At 37.4% G+C, this 20,224-nt stretch overlaps 2 protein-coding genes across 2 annotated transcripts in view; one reads left to right on the top strand and one right to left on the bottom strand.

Annotated features, from left to right (window-relative positions):
- The window catches only part of LOC132798465 (semaphorin-1A), a 215,056-nt gene that overhangs the window by 93,819 nt on the left and 101,013 nt on the right, over nucleotides 1–20,224 (top strand). The window lies entirely within an intron of this gene.
- LOC132794019 (larval serum protein 1 gamma chain) lies at nucleotides 17,204–19,788 on the bottom strand. Its single transcript, XM_060804238.1, has 2 exons — nucleotides 19,495–19,788; nucleotides 17,204–19,418 (listed from the first exon to the last, which is right to left on the bottom strand). Exons 1-2 carry the CDS (start codon nucleotides 19,702–19,704, stop codon nucleotides 17,307–17,309), a joined length of 2,322 nt encoding a protein of 773 aa, XP_060660221.1. The 5' UTR covers nucleotides 19,705–19,788; the 3' UTR covers nucleotides 17,204–17,306.

Genomic DNA, 20,224 nt, shown 5'->3' with positions numbered 1-20,224 from the left:
CAATGTTTCAAAAGAAAACTGAAATTATATAAACAGTTGAATCGCCAACACAAAATAAAGTATAAATAAATACTGAATTTTAGTTTAAATTTGTACTCTTCTTTATTAAAATGTCGTTTCCATTTGAAATATATTTTAAGAATACAAATTTTTGTGCATAATTTTAAACTGCCTTCAGGTAAACGGTTGAATTACCAACACAAAATATGGTATAAGTAAATACTGAGTTTAAGCTTAAAAATGTAGTCAATATTTGGAATATATTCCAAAAAATTCTAAATTCTATTTTGTGCAGCAAATTTAATTAAGAAAAACGAGCAAAGAAAATCGAATGAGATAAACAGTAATGAACAACATAAAATAAACCACAAGAAAAAGTATAACATAAAATAAATACTGAATTCAAGTTTAAGTTTTATAGGCATAAAATTTATATATTAAAATTGCATCTATACGTCAAATTTTATTTAAACATTTAAATTCTCTTTCAGTATATGATTTTTTATTATTTTACTGCCAACAGTTGTATTTCGGTTCCTTCGTTAGCCATTTTATGTTTTGGCCATTAGAAGGCAAAGGCAAAAGAAAATAAGTTTACAGTTTTTTGCTGCTATGCTCATTTCTCACACTCTGCCGCATCGTTGCATCTCTTGCCATATTTTCTAACAGTCGTTTTCAGTGTTTTTTTTTCTAGCTATGTTTTTTGTGCTGTTGCTTTTCTGATTCACAATGTTTTGCTGCTACTGCTGCTGCTGCAACAGAAATAAAAAATATTGTAAATATTTTGCAACTTATTGTGCAACAAGAAAAAACTTGTTGTTGATTTCTTGTTCTTGTGCTCGGCAGTTTCTCAGTTTCTGTTGTTGTTTCTGTTTCTGTTTCTGACTCTGCAGCACGTTTAATATTTATTTCATGTTTTAATATTTGACACGATTGCACAACAGTTGCGCGTTCTGTGTTCTGTGTTTTGTGGCGGCATCTCTTGCATCTCGCATCCTGCAGCAAAGTTTTTTCAGTTTTTTTTTTTTTTCTTGTTGCTGTTCGTCATTTTGCTATTGAGATTTGCACGATTGGCAGTTGCTCTGTTCTCTGTTCTGTTCTGCAAAAGAAATACGTTTTGTTATTGAATAAGTTGACAGCAGTTTGCGAAAAAGTTCTCTGGCCGTCAAGTAAACGACACTTGAAGTTAAAAAAATGCTTGAGCATTTAAAATGAGCTAGATGTAATTGCTTGAACTTCGAAGTCAGGTAAACAAGCATTCAATTAATAAGTAAGAAAGCTACAGTAGAGTATGCTCGACTATGAGGTACCCACTACATATTTTGAATAAATTTATATATATTTAGTATATAGTACTACATTTAAAACATACCATATAATGGAAAATAGAACAGATCGTGAACCAGATTCATATGTTTTCTTATACTACTCTATTATACAAATTAAGAATAACATATTTTAGAGTGGAAATATATCAACAAGAGTAAGAAGGAATCCTGGAAATATATTTGGAATCAATAATGCCTTCCTATTCTATTCAGAGCAACATATTCAAAAATATGAATTTATTAACTAAAGTAAGCCAAAAATATAAGAAACTGTGTTGCTAGGAAATACATTTCGAATTTACTATTTTATCTAAATTAAGAGCAATCTAACTTAGACCAGAAACCATGGATATATAATTTTTATTCATTAGTTCAGTCTAGCTTCCTTTACTTTACTCTATTAACTACTTAATAATCTATGAAGCAGGGAAATATTTTTAAAAACAATTCATTTGCTTTCCTATTCTATTCAATATATCTAAAAGTATGAATTTATTAACTGAAGTAAGCCAAAGATATAAGAAACTGTGTTGCCAGGAAATACATTTCGAATTTTCTATTTCATCTAAATTAAGAGCAAGCTAACTTAAACCAGAAATCATGGATATATATATCTTTCTTATTAGTTTAGTGTAGTTTCCTTTACATAACTACTTAATAAACTATGAAGCAGGGAAATATTTTTAAAAACAATTCATATGCTAGAATACAAAATCTGATAACTAAAGAATGCAAAACATTTGAATCTGTGAAGCATGGAAATACATTTGAAAAGAATTCGTTTGCTTTCCAATTATATTATATAAATTAAGTGCAGCATGTCTTAGAGTAGGCATATATTAAAAAACTTCCCATTGTTTTCATATTCTATCATATGCATCGATTCATATTCAACAATATAAATCTATTAACTAAAGTAAGCAAAACAAATTCAAAAGTAATGAAACCTGGAAATACATTTAGAAGCAATTCAATTGCTTTCGTATTCTATTATATAAATTAAGAGCCACGTTTTATGCAGTATAAATTTATTAACTAAAGTAAGCCAAGCATATCTAATACATTTTCAAATTTTGGTAATACATTTTGAAATTCGCTAGTTTATCTAAATTAAAAATAAGCAAACTCAAACCATAAATCATTGAAATAAATTTCGTTTCCACTACTTTATGTTAGCTTTCTTTACTCTACTCTTTTCTTGATGATGATTCGATTTTGACTTGTCATCTTTGCACAATATTTATGTAGTCCCATGTTTGTGTTGTTTTCCACCCTCTCTTCAGTTTGCCACATCTGGTTTGTTAGCTTCGTATGTTGTCTCATATCAATCAGTCAGGAAATTTAATGCAACGGCACACGCTGGCCATCAAATCAGCGTGGCATGCCGCAAAGTATGCAATTTAAGGGAATGCTCTCGAAATATTTTTGGCTGCTGATGCTGTTGCAGCTTCTCTTCGACACGAACTGATTTATAAAGTTTACAAATGCGTGGCAAAAAGCCCGTGACTTGACTTCGACTCACTGACAAACTGGCTGCTGAAGAAGAAGCCAACAGACAGACAGATGGATGGTGAGATGAAGTTGAAGTTGAAGCTGAAGCTGCGATGCTGCGTTTCTGCGTTTTGCTGGGGCTGAAAAACGTTTGCCACTTAACACGTACGCCGCATATTTTGCCACGCCTTCTCGCCCTGATGCACAGCTGCGCCAATGTTTTTTGTTTTAGAGTACAACATTTTTTTGCTGATTTGGCAGCTTTCCAAAAATGCTTGAAGCCAAAGCGAGAGAAGACCCGCAGAGTAGAGCAGCGAGAGAGAGAGAGAGAGAGAGAGAGATGGCATGCCATGTGCTTTGTTTGGCTGATCCTTGAATAATCAACAACAGCAGCAAGACAACCAAGCAGAGAGAGAGAAGGGCAAAAAAAATGACTCGAGCGTAGCCAACGTACGTTGTTCAAATATTAATGTTGACCCTCGACTGCTCGTTAGCCTGGCCAAGACTGACTTGTGTGTGTGTGCAGCAAAGTGTACACACAGTTGCCCCAAACGCATCTGTGTTGTGGCAGCATCTGTGCTGTGTGTGTTGCAAGCTGCTGGCCACAGCAGTTAGTCATCAGGATCGCACTCAGCTTGAGCTTCTTTTGCGCTTCCAAATCAGGCTAAGCAGCCTAATCAAAGCCAACAAGCGCACCGACCACGCCCCGGACAGCAACTGCGAAAACGAGGCCAAGTCAGCAGGCTGTTGGCTGTTGGTAGTTGGCAAGTTCGTGACATGCTCATAAGTCTAAAGGGCTTTGGTGTTGAGGGATTTGCATCAAAACTGCACTAATTGCGCTTTACAGCGCACAGCAAATGTCCAAGTGACGAAAATATGCTGGCTACTAACATTTTGATATCAAATACATTTTAAGAAATACAATATTGAAGTTCTTTAAGTAGAACTATTTGATAAAGAAGCATATAAAAGTCGTAGAAGTACTTAAAAGTTAACTTTCAGCAGCTTAACATAATGTTGATAATTGTATGTAACAGTTTTTCCACTGTAAACTAACAAGAAAATGTTGTCAACCTTTTTAAACAATAGTGAATTATTTGATAAAGAAGCGCCTAGAAGTCGTAGAAGTGCTTAAAGTTTAACTTACAGCAGCTTAACATAATGTTGATTATTATATGTAACAGTTTTTCCACTGTAAACTAACAAAAAAAAGTTATCAACATTTTTAAATAATAGTGAATTGATAAAGTAGCGCCTAGAAGTCGTGAAAGTACTCCAAGTTTAACTTACAGCAGCTTAACATCATTAGACAGTTTTAACATACAGTTTACATACAGTTTAACATAAGCTTAACATCATGTTTAAACAGTTTTGCCACTGTAAACTAACAGACAGTGGAGAAATGAATGATGTTGTTAACATTTTTAGACAATTGTGAAGAGAAATTCAACGCATCAACTAAAACCATTTGATGCAATAACTCTTAGTAGTCGTAAATGGATTGAGAGTTTAAACAGGAGCAGCTTAACATAACATAATGTATTATTTTACATTTTTGTAACAGTCTGTTGAATGCACTGTAAACTAACATAAAGCTCAGAAAAAGTAACGAAAATTGTAGTATTTTGAAATAGTTGAGCACTGCATACTTTGTTTTGTTTTAAATTAAGTGATTTCAAATCCTATTTTAATTTAATTTGAAATGTAAGAGTTAACAATGTAACTAACAGCTTAGTAAAAGTTTCGACTACATTTAAATTTTTAAAATAATTAAATCGCATTTATTCTATTTAAAGTTTCCACTTATACATATTGAATTTATTTATTTTTATTTATATTTCAATTCAATTACAAATGTCTTGTGCAATTGACAGCATAAAAGGAACGGAAAATACTAAGAAAAGCAAAGTAAAAATTATAAATGCTGCTCACTCCAGCGTTATTATTATCATCAAGGCAGAGAAACATTTGTGAAAGCCGCTTAATATGATTGCGAGTAATCAAAGTAATTCGTATTCGAAGTGCGCTCATTGAAATGCCAATTGAAAATTTATTACTTGTGTCATATTTGAGAGAACAGAGCGAATTAGCCATTATACTATATATACAAGTGTATTATGTTACACAAAAGCCACAAAGAACATATTGCGCTTCAATTAAATTGTATGTAAATATTTATGAAAAGCCGCTCAAATGCAATGAATTTTCTCGTTCTCATTCTTGTTCTCGCTCTTCGATATACATATAATATATTTTGCAATAGAATTTAGGCTTTTCATTAATTCGTAATCGCTTGTGGCGAAATGCGACGGCATTTGCAATTTATTAAACAATTGTAATTCTAATCAAATTTACTATGTGCTCTTATCGTTGCAGGTATGTACAAAAGTGTTCCGTAAATATGTCAAAATGAAATCCGAAATGCACAATCGCCCCAGAAATTGAGTAAGAAATTAAATTAGAAACATGCCTGGCGCTCACACAATGGGCTAATAAGAAATGCCATTGTTACAACTTTAATTAATGGCCATTAAGCAGCAAAATGCCATGCCATTTTATACGGCTGTAGACAGCCAGGCGACCAAAGGACAACGAACACGGACAGGGACACGGAACTTGAACCGCAGCCGAGCAAATTATACGGCAGAAATAAACAGAGAAAGAGAGAGAGGGAGAATGGGGAAGGTTTCTGCTTTAATAAGCAATTTTTAATTTGCAATTACTCGAGCAGTGTAGTGAGGAAAAGTGCAGTGAAATTATTTTTAATGAAAATGCGCATGCAAACATATTACGCATACGAGGCGTTGCACAAACAACGTCGATGCTGCTGCCAATGATGATTGCAGCGGCCACAAATGCCAATCAATGATGCCACAACACACATCCAAAGAGGGACATACACCCACACAAACACACACACTCACACACACACATAGGAACTCCCACACACACACACACACACATACTTCTGTCTGCTCATTCATATATAAGTTTAATAACTTTGCTTATTGCTCCGCCTCTGGCACACACACACAATAGCGGGCTGCCACGCCCCCTTTTTGGGGTCTGGCATTGCTGTTAAGTCGACAAGGTGGTCATTAGGGAGATTTGGCTGCATGTTAATCACATTACCGCAAAACGTTATAATGTTTCAGAGTTTGCAGCGCTTCAAATGCGATGACGACGACGACGCTGCTCAAGTAACAATAACAATTATTTTGACCACACACACACACACACACATACACACGCAGATATCGATGATGATGATGATGATGATGTGTCCCATTGAAATAGTAAACCGCAATTTGGCTGCCTGCCTCTCGCCGAGCTTTAGTTGCAAATGCAAACACAGAAATAGAAACAGAAACCCAGGACAAAGGGAAAAGGGAAAGGGGGGAAAAGGTGCTGCTTGGGGGCAGGCAAAATGCGTTCATTCAATGCGTACGCATAATGTTGCTGCGCACTGTAAGCCGCCTCTGCAGCTCTGCACCAATAACAACAATGACGCAGGCCATACAACACTATCACTAACAACAACAACAGCAACAGCAACAAAATGGTAAAGCAACATAATCAAAGTCTCAGTCTAACCCTCGAAATTTTGGACAGCCTTTCCCCAAAGGCCACAAAACTTTTTCGTTCGCTCTGTTGTTTTCAAGGGGGGCGCGCTTAGTTTAATCTGAAATACACACACGCACGTGACGCACACAAAGACAGACAAAGAGATAGAGAGGAAAAGGGGAATTCTCATAATTGTCGGAAAGTTACATTTCCTGTGTGTTACAGCACATACACTGCACGAAATTGTAAAAGAAGTTTTAGTTTAGTTAAGCAATTTTTAGAAATTCAATACTCGAGAAAAGAAAGTTATAGAAGTTATAATATAAATAAGAATAGATGTAGTTAGTATAGAAAAGGAAAAGCTATAATATAGATAAGTACAGATATCGTACACCATAAAAAAACCAAGCTTAAAGCGCTGCTACAATTTGTTAAAAACTAAATGAATGAATAAAATTACTCTAGAAAAGAAAGTTTTAGAAGTTATAATATAAATAATTATAGATGTAGTTAGTATAGAAAAGGAAGTTCGAGAAGCTTTAATATAGATAAGTGTAGATATAGTACACTATTAAAAACCAAGCTTAAAGCGCTGCTACAAATTGTTAAAAGCTATATGAATGAATGAAATTACTCTAGAAAAGAAAGCTATAACAGTTATAATATAGATAAATATAGTAATATTATAGTATAGTATAGTATAGTATAGTATAGTATAGTATAGTATAGTATAGTATAGTATAGTATAGTACAGTACAGTATAGAAAAGCAACACAACAGTCTTTCAACTATCTACCAGAAACTACCTTTGATGGTTTTCCACATCTTTAGAAAATGAATCGAATTTTGTATAACACTGAATTTGTTTCGTTGCTTGCCTACGAATTTCCGACACATTTATATATAACATATATGCTATCTTCTTTCAAATAGTTTGATTATTCGTTTAATTAAAACTCTTTCTTTCAATTAGTTTAATTATCCATTCAACCATATCTCTGAAATAGCAATTCTTTTATAAAAAATTTCAAGCTTCGTGTTTGTAGAAAAACACCATTTAGTTCTAACAATGTTTATTACCAAACAGTAAGCGGAATATAAAACTTTTACTTCAGGTTGTTCAATTATTTTGTTTTATTTTATATGCAATCGCAATTCAGTGAATAAGGAAAACATATATGAACATAAATAGGATGATCGTCAACTCAGTTTCCTTTTTAATGGAAACTAATTTTTCTTTCCTCTTTTGTTTTGTGTACATAATATTCCCTGAGATCTACTTTGCAACATTGATGAAGTTCTTATTGAAAACCTGTTTATACAAAATATTCCCAAAATTCTTCTATATTTTCACAGCATTTATGTTGTTCTTATTGAAAACTTGTTTGTACTAAAATTACATTTAAAAATGCACCTTATTTGTTGCCCAAAGTTGCAGCTTTTTAACATCATTCAAATGATTTCAAATTGCTGTTTTGCCAACACAAACAGCAGCTCAAATATTGCTCAAATAAAAAGCAAGTAACATATTCACAGCCCATAAGCAATCGATATTGTGTAATGCTAGTTATTGATTGCACAATTCTCGAGTGCCATTGACGAAGTCAATATCTCAAGTGATTCTTGTCAGAGATGTGATACACTGTGAATTAAGCATCTAATTCGTTATGCTAATCGATATGAAGTGCTAAGAACATTTCAGTTTGTAGCTAGCAAGTTTTTTTTAGCGTGTAAACACGTACGAATTGTTAACTGAACGCAGTTCAATTCAGCTTCAGTTTAGCTTCGGTTCAGCTTCAGCTTCAGCTGTCTGTCTCTTTTGTCTCGTTGCTCAGTCTCAATGAAGAAGCAAAACATCAAAATCGATCGATACAAATTACAAAAGCAACGTCAGCAGCTTTCAGCATTTCTTTTCAAGGGATGCTGCTGCTGCTGCGTGTCCTTTTAGAAGGTCCTGTCGATGTTGCTGCTGTTGCTGCTGCTGCTGTTGGTGGTGGTGGTGAAGTGGTGAAGTGGTTATCCCACAATTTCAGTCACATGGGGCATGAACTCATCCCCTTTCTGCTGCTTCTGCTTCAGCATAGTTCCGCATTGATGACGACGCCTGCCACTTTGTTCCGACTTTTTCCTGCCTTCCTCTCTCTCTCTCTCTCTCTCCTTTGTGTGTGTGTGTGTGTTTTACTTCCACTTCAATCATAACTGTGTTCAATTGTTGTTTTTATTACCGCATTTCTTTCACCTTGTGTGCCTGGAAAATTGTTCGCTCTGCGGCTGGCAAAATTGGTTGGCTCTTTTGCTACGTCCTGCTGCTTATCTTCTTTGTTGTTGTTGTTGTGTGTGCGCCCACCTCCGCACACACATACATATATGTTTTGCCATTCATTTCCTTACCGATTTTCCGCATGAACAGCAGCAGACTTTTACACAGCAGAGTCTTGTCTCTCTCTCTCTCTCTCTGAACAATTGCGCATAATATAAATTAATAATGCAACAATTGCATTTTGTTATGCTCGTTTTTGCGTCTCTTCTACGGTTGCTGATTTCATTAAATATTTGTAGCAGTTATCAGTTTTTGTTGTTTTTTGTTGTTGTTGTCTCTCAAATTGTTTTGCATCAGTATACACAAAAAGGATACTCGGCACATTTCATGCTTTTATTGCCCTTGTCCCTCTTTGGCTTTTATGACTGTGTGACCCAGAGAGACAATCCTTAGCCGTAGCCATAGACATGGTTATCGACTTTGGGGCGTGTTGCCACAATCAAATGCATTCTGCCAGCACGCATCCTTCGGCACATTTGCTTCAACATTTTACGAGCGTGTTACACAAACAACTTCAGACGGAACGAGAATGGGAATGAGAACGAGAACGATTCGATTTTATTTCCCTCGCTCTCTTGTTTTGCTTTAGCAACATGCTGCTGTGCTTGTTGTGGAACGTGTTGGGCTTTTTAATTTGCAACACACTTGCAACATAGAAACACACACACACACTTGCACACACACAGTCATAATGTAATTATGACCTCCTGACATGGGGAATTTCCTTTTGATCTGTCATTCGCTTTATGGCCAAATGCTCGAAACATAACTAATTAAAATGGAGCAACGTCGACTGGAGGAGAGACACACTGAAAGACAGAAGGACAGACAAACTGACTGAAACTCAAACTAATTGCAAGAGCTGTCGAAACATTTTGCGTGATAAATCACAGCTATTTATGACTGCTGCACTCAAATGAAGAGCACACAAAATTATTGGCAAATGTTGTCGAATTTTTCGTCAGCACGAAACATTGTTTGAAACATTATTAGTTAGATGGCCTACAAAATCGATGAAAATGATTTCCTAGTTTTTATTCCAAAAAGTGTTGTATGTATTACAAATTTCTTTTGCCAATAAAAATACTTGATATATTTACCCTAATGATATTAGTTGATGACATATAAAACAGTTGAAAATATTAATAGTTTTCGTTTCTATATTCTTGCATAAAATAAAGATTTCTTTTGCCAAAAATTAAAAGGATTAGATTTAAACCATATAAATTCATTAACACATTCCTTAGGGTATTATTTGTTGGCCTATTAATGGCTTTTCTTTCATTCTAAGATTAAATCAACAACTTTTTAAACCAATAAAAAGTCAATTAAAAATTTAGCAACAGTGCATAAATGAATTAACTATTTAGTAGAATGGAAATTGTGATGACGATTCTAATAATATGTTTTCCTTAATTAATAATAGGGAATTGAGAAATTTCTCGGTAATTTAACAATATACAGCAATGAGTAAATTAATACAAACAATGTTTAGAATATTTTGTGATGGCCTGATTTAGATGGATGGATAAGTTCTTGCTTCTCTTTTCTACCAAAGTTTTTGCATGTAATTTACAATTTTATTAAAGCAAAATTAAGCTGGGAGAATTTACTTGTAAATTCAATACTTTACTTACAACAAAGTGTAAATTAAATTTATATTTCGTTGTAAGATTTTAAGTGCCAAACTAATATTGGAAATTGTAATTCAAATCCATTATTTCGATAGACCAATTATAACTTCTCTTTTGCCTCAATTGAAATCGCCTGAAATGAAGATTTGTTATCCTTAAATCATTGATCAACATTTGGAATTAACTTGAAAATGTAATAACAATGTGTAAATGAATTTCATATTTCGCCGACAATTTTCATATGCTAAATTATAATGGAAATTGTGATACAAATCCGTAATGCGATGTGGAATCAATAATAATTGTGCTGGGCGTTGTATGTTGTGTTGTGCTCTACATTTGCAATCAATTAATCCTTTCAACTACTGCTGTCATTCAGCTCATTAAATCTTAATTTGCCTCCGCAACGAACTTTCAATTAACAGCGAGTTTATGCGCTCCAATTTCATAACTGGCATAAAGCATAGAGTAAAAGTTAACTCACTGACTCGACTTGCTGCGAATGCTATCAAAAAGTCATTACTAAGCACAAAACTAGAATATAATGAGAGCTGGGACGGGGGCGGTGGCGGTGGGCGGGGCTCATTACGCGGCAACTCTGCCGAGCCAAATATCAATATTAATTAGTATGTATTACGTGACAACTTGCGTTTTAGTTAGACTGAGACTGCGACTCCCAAGTTTGATTTGCTGCTGTAATTTGGCGATTCATCAACGAGGAGAGAAAGAAAGCAGAGAGAAAGAGAGAGTGGAAAGCTGTGCTTAATTGTTTTCGATTTTCTACTAAAGAGGAAGGTGGAGAGAGAGTTTTTCGGGTGGCTAAATCAACTAAGCCACACTGGACGGATTAACAAAGTGATTGGCAACGACATTAACATTTTCATCAGGCGCACACAATGAATGAGTCAGAGCATTTGAGAAATGATGGCAAGAGAGAAGTCAAGCACAGGGTGAGGGGACAGTGGGAGTGAGGAAAGGGGAAAGGGTGAGCGCCAGTTGACGGCTTGTAATCCATCATCATTGCCAGTTTGGAAGGCTTTGAATTTTTATTATTATTATGTTTATGTGCATTCTTTTTTCCCACTCTCTCTCTCTCACTCTTTTTCTTTTGTTGTATTTGTGCATGGAGGCGGCAACAATGGCAGTGGAGTGGATAACTGTAAACGAGTGCTACTATCAGCGATTTCGCTTGTGTACTCTTAGGCCATTTATCGCCAACTCATCGTGCACGTTTCTCATTAGTGCTCTCTCTCTCTCTCTCTCTCTCTCTCTCTCTGTTCTGCTTATTCGCTCTCATCTGTTGCCCTCAATTCTCTCGTTTTCAAGCTGGCCGGATATAGAGATGACAGATGCTCTGACAGCTAACAAATTATCGATACATTTCTGTGTCAGCTGTGACAACACTCCACACTCCACTCGGGGGAGCACTTTAAATAGTTATGACTAACTGCAAGTTTAGGCAGCAAAACAAGTCACAAAAGCCTTTAAAGAAAGTGAAGTTGAGGGATTTGTCAACGAAAGTTGATGAGAGGAAAACTCTAATTTTTAACAACTAGAAAGAACTTTTAGTAATAGGAAATTGAAGGCATTTAAGTTATCGGATTTGTGTTGAATTCTGTTCTTAATATACGAGAGGAATCGGGGAGATTACGTACTGTACTGGGTATAGCTTGTAGAAAGTTTGAACACCGCCTTTACTCTATAAAAATCACATAGAGAACATTTGGAGGAACTTGCGTAAAATTGAATATTTAATTCATTTAACTAAAGATACAAAATTTTAGGTGTTTATGTGTGTTCTACATTAGAAGAGATTATAACTTCGAAAAGTCTGATATTGAATTATCGATACTTATGAACAGATTACCCAGATAAACACTAGAGAGGTTGCCAGATGCATATCCAATATATTAACTTTGTGATTAATTCAAAGAAATTAATTAATTCAATACAAACATTTTCACATCAATGTTTAGATCGTCTATTTTTGGAAATCTGTAACTTCGATATTATATATTATAAATTGATAGAGCAAATTCAGTTTCATATATTAAAGTCTAGAACTTTTCATTTCCTAGGTAGAGATGTTGTAAATTGTATTAAGCGAAGACTATGAAATAGTACAATACACAGTAATATATTCTGATTATTAATATGCAGTAATTTATCGAAGTGCAGCAAAAGCAATTCTAATGCTAAATTTTTAATGAAATCAACCTCTAATATGACAGTTGTGCATATTAATCTGTATTTGTTTAACCGCCAAGTTTAAAGTGATCAAAAGCAAATATTTTCTTGCTCCCTCAATTTTTTTATTTTGCCATAAACTTTACTCACCAGAATTAGTTTGTTGTCCATTGTAGTTATAGGGGAAATGGGAAGGGGAGGAAGGGGACACCGCTGAGTTCGCTTTTTGTATCGGATGGCAAAGTGGCGATAATCATGACTGACTTTTACAATGCCCGCCTGCCAGCGACAAATACAAGTCTACTGCTTCTGCTCCTTCCTCCTCCTCCTTCTGTTTGCTGCTTCCTCCTTCCAGCAGCAGCAGCTACTTCGCCCACTGCTGTTGTGTATTGTTGTTGTTGTGTGTAGAGTGCCATTAGTCGGCAATGCCTCCTTTCGCTGACTGGCGAACACGTTTAATCTGCTTGCCACAGATTTCTATCACTGTCACTGGCTGTTGTCGCTGTCGCTGCCATTGTCAGCTAAGGTCTGGGTTTTCACTTTGCAGTTGGAGTTTGGGTTTGGGTTTGGGTTTGGCTCATCGATAGGGCGTCGTCGTCATCTCTCCCGACTGACGCTGTTTTTCCAATGGATTAACATCAGCAGCGAACAGCGAGGAGCGAGCATCGCAGCGTGCAACGAACAGCGAGAGCAGCGCCTTTTTTTTAATGATACACAATTAGTGCGATGATAAATGGTCTGTCAAATGCAGCATCAATGGCTGACACAACAAGGAGACTGCCATTTTTCTATAGTACATACATACATATATATTTTTATCTCTCCCTTGACTTTGTTGTCGTATCGTAGTTTAGCTTTCTTTTTATACCCGCTACCGAGAGGGAAGAAGGGTATTATAACTTTGTGACTCCTGGAAATGTACGTAACAGGCGAATTCTATGTATATTTGGTATATAATATCTTTTGAATTTAGTACTGTATCGATATACCTAAAAGAATATTTGGTATATTTTCAGTATTTTTGGGGAATATTAAATTCGAATATTTTCAAAATTAATACCGCAGTATTTTGCTTTTAATCAAATGGGTGGCGGATATATCATATACAACCTTAGGTATATTTTCACTATTTTTGTGGTATATTAATTTGGTATATTTTCAAAATGAATACCACACTATTTTTCTTTTATTCAAAATACGTAGCGGATATACTAAATACAGCCTTAGGTACATTTTCAGTATATTTGTGGTATATTAATTTGGTATATTTTTAAAATGAATACCGCACTATTTTTCTTTTATTTAAAATTTGTAGCGGATATACTAAATACGGCCTTAGGTATATTTTCAGTATTTTTGTGGTATATTAATTTGGTATATTTTCAAAATGAATACCGCACTATTTTTGTTTTGTTCAAAATACGTAGCGGATATACTAAATACAGTATATTTTTAGTATTTTTGTGGTATAGTATATTTTCAAAAATGGGTATCTGGTATCTCACTGTCGAGCACACTCTACTTTTAGCTTTCTTTCTTTTTTGCCTTCGCTTTAAGTGAAATATCCAGAGGAGCACAGCAGTCAGACAGTTGGGCGCTGGGCGCTGCTAAAAACTAATGATGGCAACGCACAGATATTGGATATTAATTGTTACAAATAACAAGCGAAGAAGCTTGCAACTAGGCAGCAGCCAACTCGATTCTCTTTCTCTCTTCCATTCGCTCTGTCTGTGCTTCGACGATATCAATTAAAATGAAGCAAATAAATTGTAGACACAAAGTACATGTCCAACAACCGAGCGTGCATCGGGGAACTATTTCTGATTAGCGTCGTTGCCAGGCGGCTGCTGCTGCTGCTGTTGGTTTTCCTTCTCCTGGGGAAATGAAAATGAAACTGGGCCCATAAAATATGCCTTGCTCAGTAGTGTGTGGTCACATTATTTCCCATTTGAGGAAATTCAATGCCATCTCTAACTTTAACAATGTGCGACAACTTGATGTTTCCATCTTCATAGTTAATTTGCTATTGATATTATTACGTTTCCATTAAATGCCAACTTTAGTGGCAATCAAACATTAAACTAAACAGAGCAGAAGTTTTGAGTTACAATTGCTTGCTTACAGAAAAGCCATTATCTCTCTCTAGTTTTGTAATTAATGCGTGTATGGATAACCAGACAGTCAGAATTGATGTGTAATTGTAATTCATTTTGATGCAACACATTTTCTCAATTTATATTAAATTTCAAATCTTGAATTTGTGGGGTATAAAACTGAGTTGCTTCTTCGAAGTTTTAACTCAAAATTTCCATAAATTTTAACCCTAATTTCTGCCATATTTAATCAGTTTTTAGACTGCAAAGGTGTCAAATAACTTTGATTTTTTGGCAACCATTTTTTCATATTTTTAATCAGAAAAGTACTACTTTTTCTTCAACCCATTGCAAGTCAAGTTTTGATCAATCAAGAATTTTTACACCTTTTGTATGAAGTTACTTCTTGGATAGTACAGGTTGCCATTTCATTTTCTCTTCTTCATCTAATATTTAGTGACAATTTCAATAAGAAATATTCCCACTTTTTCTTGTAAACATTTATATATAAATGGTTGCCAAATTTATTCATTGAAATATTGAAAAATTCTGCATGTTTTTAACCAAATAACTCGATGCTCTTATTACGAACATAAAAGAGAAATATTTGCTTTTTTTTCAACACATCTAATTATTTTTAATTCTTATATTATTCTACTTAAAATAATGTCTAAAAGATTATCAGCTTCTTCCTCTATTAGCTTGTTTTTGCGTTGCTGTCACATTTGTGTCTCACATTTTGTTGCAAGTCTTCACATTTCAAATGAAATATGCCCTACAGCGTATCTCAGCTCGACTTATAAAGCAAACTTATGCAGCCCTTCTTGCATTTTAATTGGGCGTCAGTTACAAAAGGACGACTACGTTAGGGAATGGAGGGAGGGGAAGTGAAGTACCCAAATCACATAAACAAAGCTTCACACACAGCAAACAACATTAGGCTCATGAGTAAAGAGAGAGAGGGAGAAAGAGAGAGAGAGGGGGGAAGTCCTAAAACCCAAAATAGAAGAGAAACCAAAACCCAAACTCATGGCATCGACCGACCAAATGTGCAATCTCTGTAATCAGCTGCTGGTTTTGCCAACTGCAACGAGAACTGCAAATGCAAATGCGTATACGAAATGCGATTGCACAGCATGGACAGAAGGGAGAGTAAGGGGGAGGATGATAGTGATGCGATAGGCATCAGTAAACGGGCTGGCAGCGCTGGCATAACTGTAAATTATCGTTACCAAATCAGGTTGCCACATCGACTCAGATAACGCTTTGGCGGCGGCCTCTGTCTTGTGTGATTTAATTGCGTTGTGTGGTGGAGAGACAGAAGGGGGAGGGAGTGAGGAGAGGAGGGTGCCACATCAAAGCCACAGAGCATAACTTCATTTGCATGGCAATCGCAATGGGCAATTGCCTATCGCTCCCCTCCTCTCCCTCAACTGGGAGAGTATCGAGTATCGCGCCCGCATTGTTATCGAACTGCCAATGGGGATGCTTCAATTTTCAAGCGGGGTTGTCTGCCAGCAGGGGGATGCAATCCATTTTGGCTGCGTAATAACTGCGTTTCTTCCCCCTCCACATCTCCCCGCTGGCTCCTTTCGAGCGGCCACATTTAACATTTGAACTTTATTATTAGTTTTTGCGGTTGATTTCAATTCGAATGCAATCAGAGCGACGTTGCCACAGTTTGCGGTACGAATGACACATTAACCAACATCCACCCAACCAGCGAGACAGTTACAGTAGAGAGTGGAGGAGGGGAAGGGGGAGAGCAGGGAAGTTGGGGAGCAACGACAGCAGCAAGTGGCTGCCACCACGCGACTTGTCAATCCACAAGAGCTTTCTCAATTGGTTTTTATGGCACGTTCTCCACTGCAACAACTGCAGCTCTATTAAATGCAACGCAAGTTGAAGGAATATTTATAGTGAACCAAATATTAACAAGCTTAAAGAGATTTGGATTTGATAATAAGAAAATTAGTATATTTTACTAATGGGTTCAAGTTTAAGAGCCTAATTTGGAAAAAGAAGTATATTATGAATTTTTAATTTGAGTACAATCTTCAAAATTCAATCATAAAAGGGGAAGCTTTTTACTTTTATTTTCTATATTTTCATTTCAATTAAAATCTTAGCAATTTTTTTCTTATATTTTAAAATATTAATTTGGACTGGCAATAAGTATATGATAACATATTTTGTTTATTTTTGATCTTAAGTATCATTTTTTTTTTCTTAGAACATTTGCTTAAAGCATTCGCAAAACTTTTTGATAGTCTTCTCCATAATTTTGTAAAACCTTTTAGAATACATTGATTCTTACCTTGGACTATTTTTGCTGAAATCTTGAGCTTCATCTTTTTTGCTTTGAAAAAGATTCTTGTGAAGTAATCAAAACATCTTTCTTATTTTTGAAAGTTTTCTCCATGTTTTTCCTCAACTGACTATTCGGCAATGTAAATGTAGGATTATTGAATTATTATACTGAAGGCCATGGTTGTAATTCCTTAGACGAAAATGATTCTGGGATTATTAAAAACACTTGGAAATTTGTTTTTTTTTTTTATTTATTTTTAAGTTGTGGTCTTCATCGTTTCGTTTTTAGGTCGTTTGATTTTTTTGGTTTGATTTTCTGAGTTTGCTTTGAAACATTTTAAAGAGAACTTAGGAGCTAAGACGCAGGCGGGGGCGACATTTAGTACTCAACCGAGTAGTCGAAGTAGCCGTAGTTGGCGTACTTCTGCTCAAAGTACTTGGCAAAGGTGTCGTGATAGTAGATCTTGACATCCTTGAAGTAACCGTTGGGCACAAAGAAGCTGTACTCATCCACAGAGCGATCGAAGGGATAACCGAATGGTTTGCTGTCCACGAAGCGAGTGCCAGATCCGACACCAGAGGAGTAGGTGTAGTCGAAGTTGGAGAACTGCTCGTAGTCCTCGGCATAGGGCGAGACAAAGAAGTAGAACTGCATGGGCATACCGGACTCCCAACCACGGGGCAGGACCAAACGGTCGGGGAAGGCGTTGTGGGGCTCGCTGATGTCCAGGGGGAATTCGTAGTGACCCTCGCTGGCCAACATGACGTACTTGTACAGTTCGGTGTAGGTGATGCGATCCTCGGCGGTCCAGGTGAACTCCTTGGAGCTGCGCTTGAAGCTGTTCTCGCCGGCAACGAAGGGATAGACAAAGCTGTCGATTTGCACAAAGTTCTGGCTGTTGTACTTCAGTGGAATGGTGCGGCCGAACTCGTCGAATTTGGGACCCAGGAAGATGCGGACAACACCCTTTTGCACCTTGTCGGACACGATGTTGAACTCGAAGTTGAAGGGCTTGTGGTTGAGGCGAGCCTGACGAGCGAGCAGAGCCTTGTCCCAGACGTATTTGCCCTCGACGAAGGTCATCTTGTCGTTCAGCAGATTGGTGGCATCAAAGTCCACGAAATCGAAGTAGGTGACCAGCTCGCTGACCTCAACGTTCTTGATGTTGATGCCCTCGTAGAAGAGTTCCTGATGAGTGTAGGGACCCAGGTAGTATTTGAACTTGTAGAAGACATCGGTGAACTTCTGATAGAAAGTGTAGAAGAAGGGATCGCGCATCATGGTCTCGAAGTTGAGGAAGACGTTGGGGAACACCTCGTAATCGTAGTAGTCGACATCGGCGAAGTACATGTGCGACAGCACGTAGTAGTAGTTGAAGAAGTACTTGTCGTAGGTATCAACATTGCCTTGCAGGTAGTTGCCAATGAATTTCACAGCCTCGGGTTTGTGCAGATCGAAGACAACACCGTCAGCGGTCTTGTAGTAGCCGGTCTCGAGCACATTGTAGATGCGGTCGAAGAAGTTCTGGATCTGGTAGAGCATGTCGAATTTGCCGTATGACTCGTATTCGAAGTAGTTCTTGCGGTAGCTGTAGCCAATGCCGTTGTAGTAGATCAGCTGAGGATCGTAGCCGTACTCGACCTGTTTGTACCAGAAGTATTCGGGAATGTCACCAAAGCCGTTGGCCAAACGCTCCTGGTAGTAACGGGCCAGAATCTGTTGCACATTGTAGATCCACCATTCGCCGCGACGATCCTTGTTCAGACCGAACTGTTTGCCATCAAGGAAGAAGGCGTAGTCCATGTTCAGGTAGTACCAGTAAGCGTTCCAGCCCAAATCCTCGGTGAAGTAGCTCAGTTTGCTCTCGGAATTGAAGAAGTCAATGTCACGGGTGTAGTCGACGGGCATGTAGAAGGCCTGCACTCCCTTAAGGATTTCGGCGTACTTGGGATCCTTGTTGAACTGAGCGTAGTTTTCGCGCAGGAAGAACTTGTCGTTGACATAGAATTCCTCATCCAGACCCATCATCTTCCACCACTGCCAGGTCTTCCAGTCCTTGGTGTAGAAGTATGGCGAGTTGTGGTATTGGGTGAAGTCCTTGTAGAAGATGTCCTTGTATTCCTTCTCGTACATGACGTACTTGCTCCACACATCATAGTCGAATTTCTCAGCGGCGTACACGAATTTGCTGTTGAAGAAGTACTGAGGGAAGATCTCGTAGATCATGGGCAAAGTGATGCCCTCGAATTCAGGCTTGTGGATGACGGCCAAAGTCAAAGCGTAGACAAACATGCCCTCGTTGACATTGATACGGGCCCATGCGACGTTGTGCTGGAAGGTCTCGAAGTCCTTGGCGTAGTAGAAGAAGTTGAACAGACCCCAGGCCTGCTTGTGATGGGTCTTGACCAGAGCACCGAAGAACTCTCCCTTAGGCAGCAGGGCGCCCACCTTGTAGGCCTCCCAGAATTTCTCCATGTAGTAGTCGAATTCCTAGTGGAAATGAGGGGAGAAGTCCTCACTTTAGAGGGGGAAGGCAAGAAAGGAAGTATTATTTGTGTGGACTCACGGTGTATGCAGACTTGTTGACAATCAGATTGCCGCCCAGCTTGATGTACTCCTCGAACATCAGAGGATCCTCGATGCGGTGCACGATCTCAAAGAGGAACTTCTGCTTGGCCAGGAACGCAGCATCGGCCACCTTCACCTTCGACGAGGTCGGCACACTGAAGGCCGCCACGCAGCCCACAAGGGCTAGCAGGACAATTGTCAATTTCATTTTGAGTAATTTCGTTGACTGCTCCGGTTTTTTGCTTTGGCTCTGCTGCTACTGCTCAAGATCCAAACACCTAAAGACTGTTGATTTGATCAGGCTGCATCTCGGGTTTTTATACACAAAACTGTCGCTGGCTGCTCCAGTGCAATCTTCATATCAGCCGAGTGTCCAAAAATAGCCAATACCCAACAAAAAGAAAAAAGAAATTCTAATTCGCAATGTGCAGTTGACACTGTCCGAACAGCTTATCAGTTGCTTTCTCCGCTTGCTCTCTCTTCTCCCACCTGGCCTTCAAAATTGAATTTGTGATAAGTGCAACAGTCCAGAAGCCAAAATTCATATTGTGTAATACTCGCTTGCAGCAGCAGCTGAAGCGTTGCTGTTTCTATGCTTCCTCCGATAATACGTATACGTATCATAATGTTTTTGAACTGACAATGACATCGCGCGTTTGCCGACGACGTCGTTGACTTTCGGATGCCGGCTTCTGATATGATCATCATCATGGTCATGTTGCGCCTCA

Source organism: Drosophila nasuta, chromosome 2L (assembly GCF_023558535.2).
Source record: "Drosophila nasuta strain 15112-1781.00 chromosome 2L, ASM2355853v1, whole genome shotgun sequence".
Taxonomy (NCBI): Eukaryota; Metazoa; Arthropoda; class Insecta; order Diptera; family Drosophilidae; genus Drosophila; species Drosophila nasuta.
The sequence above is the reverse complement of the archived record's forward strand: the minus strand, read 5'-3'. Positions and strand labels throughout refer to the sequence as shown.

Excerpts from the sequence above, each read along its gene's own strand:
- LOC132794019 (XM_060804238.1), bottom strand. The coding sequence starts at position 19,704 with ATGAAATTGACAATTGTCCTGCTAGCCCTTGTGGGCTGCGTGGCGGCC. Across the intron at positions 19,419-19,494 it reads TCAACAAGTCTGCATACACC|GAATTCGACTACTACATGGA; the intron begins GTGAGTCCACAC and ends CATTTCCACTAG.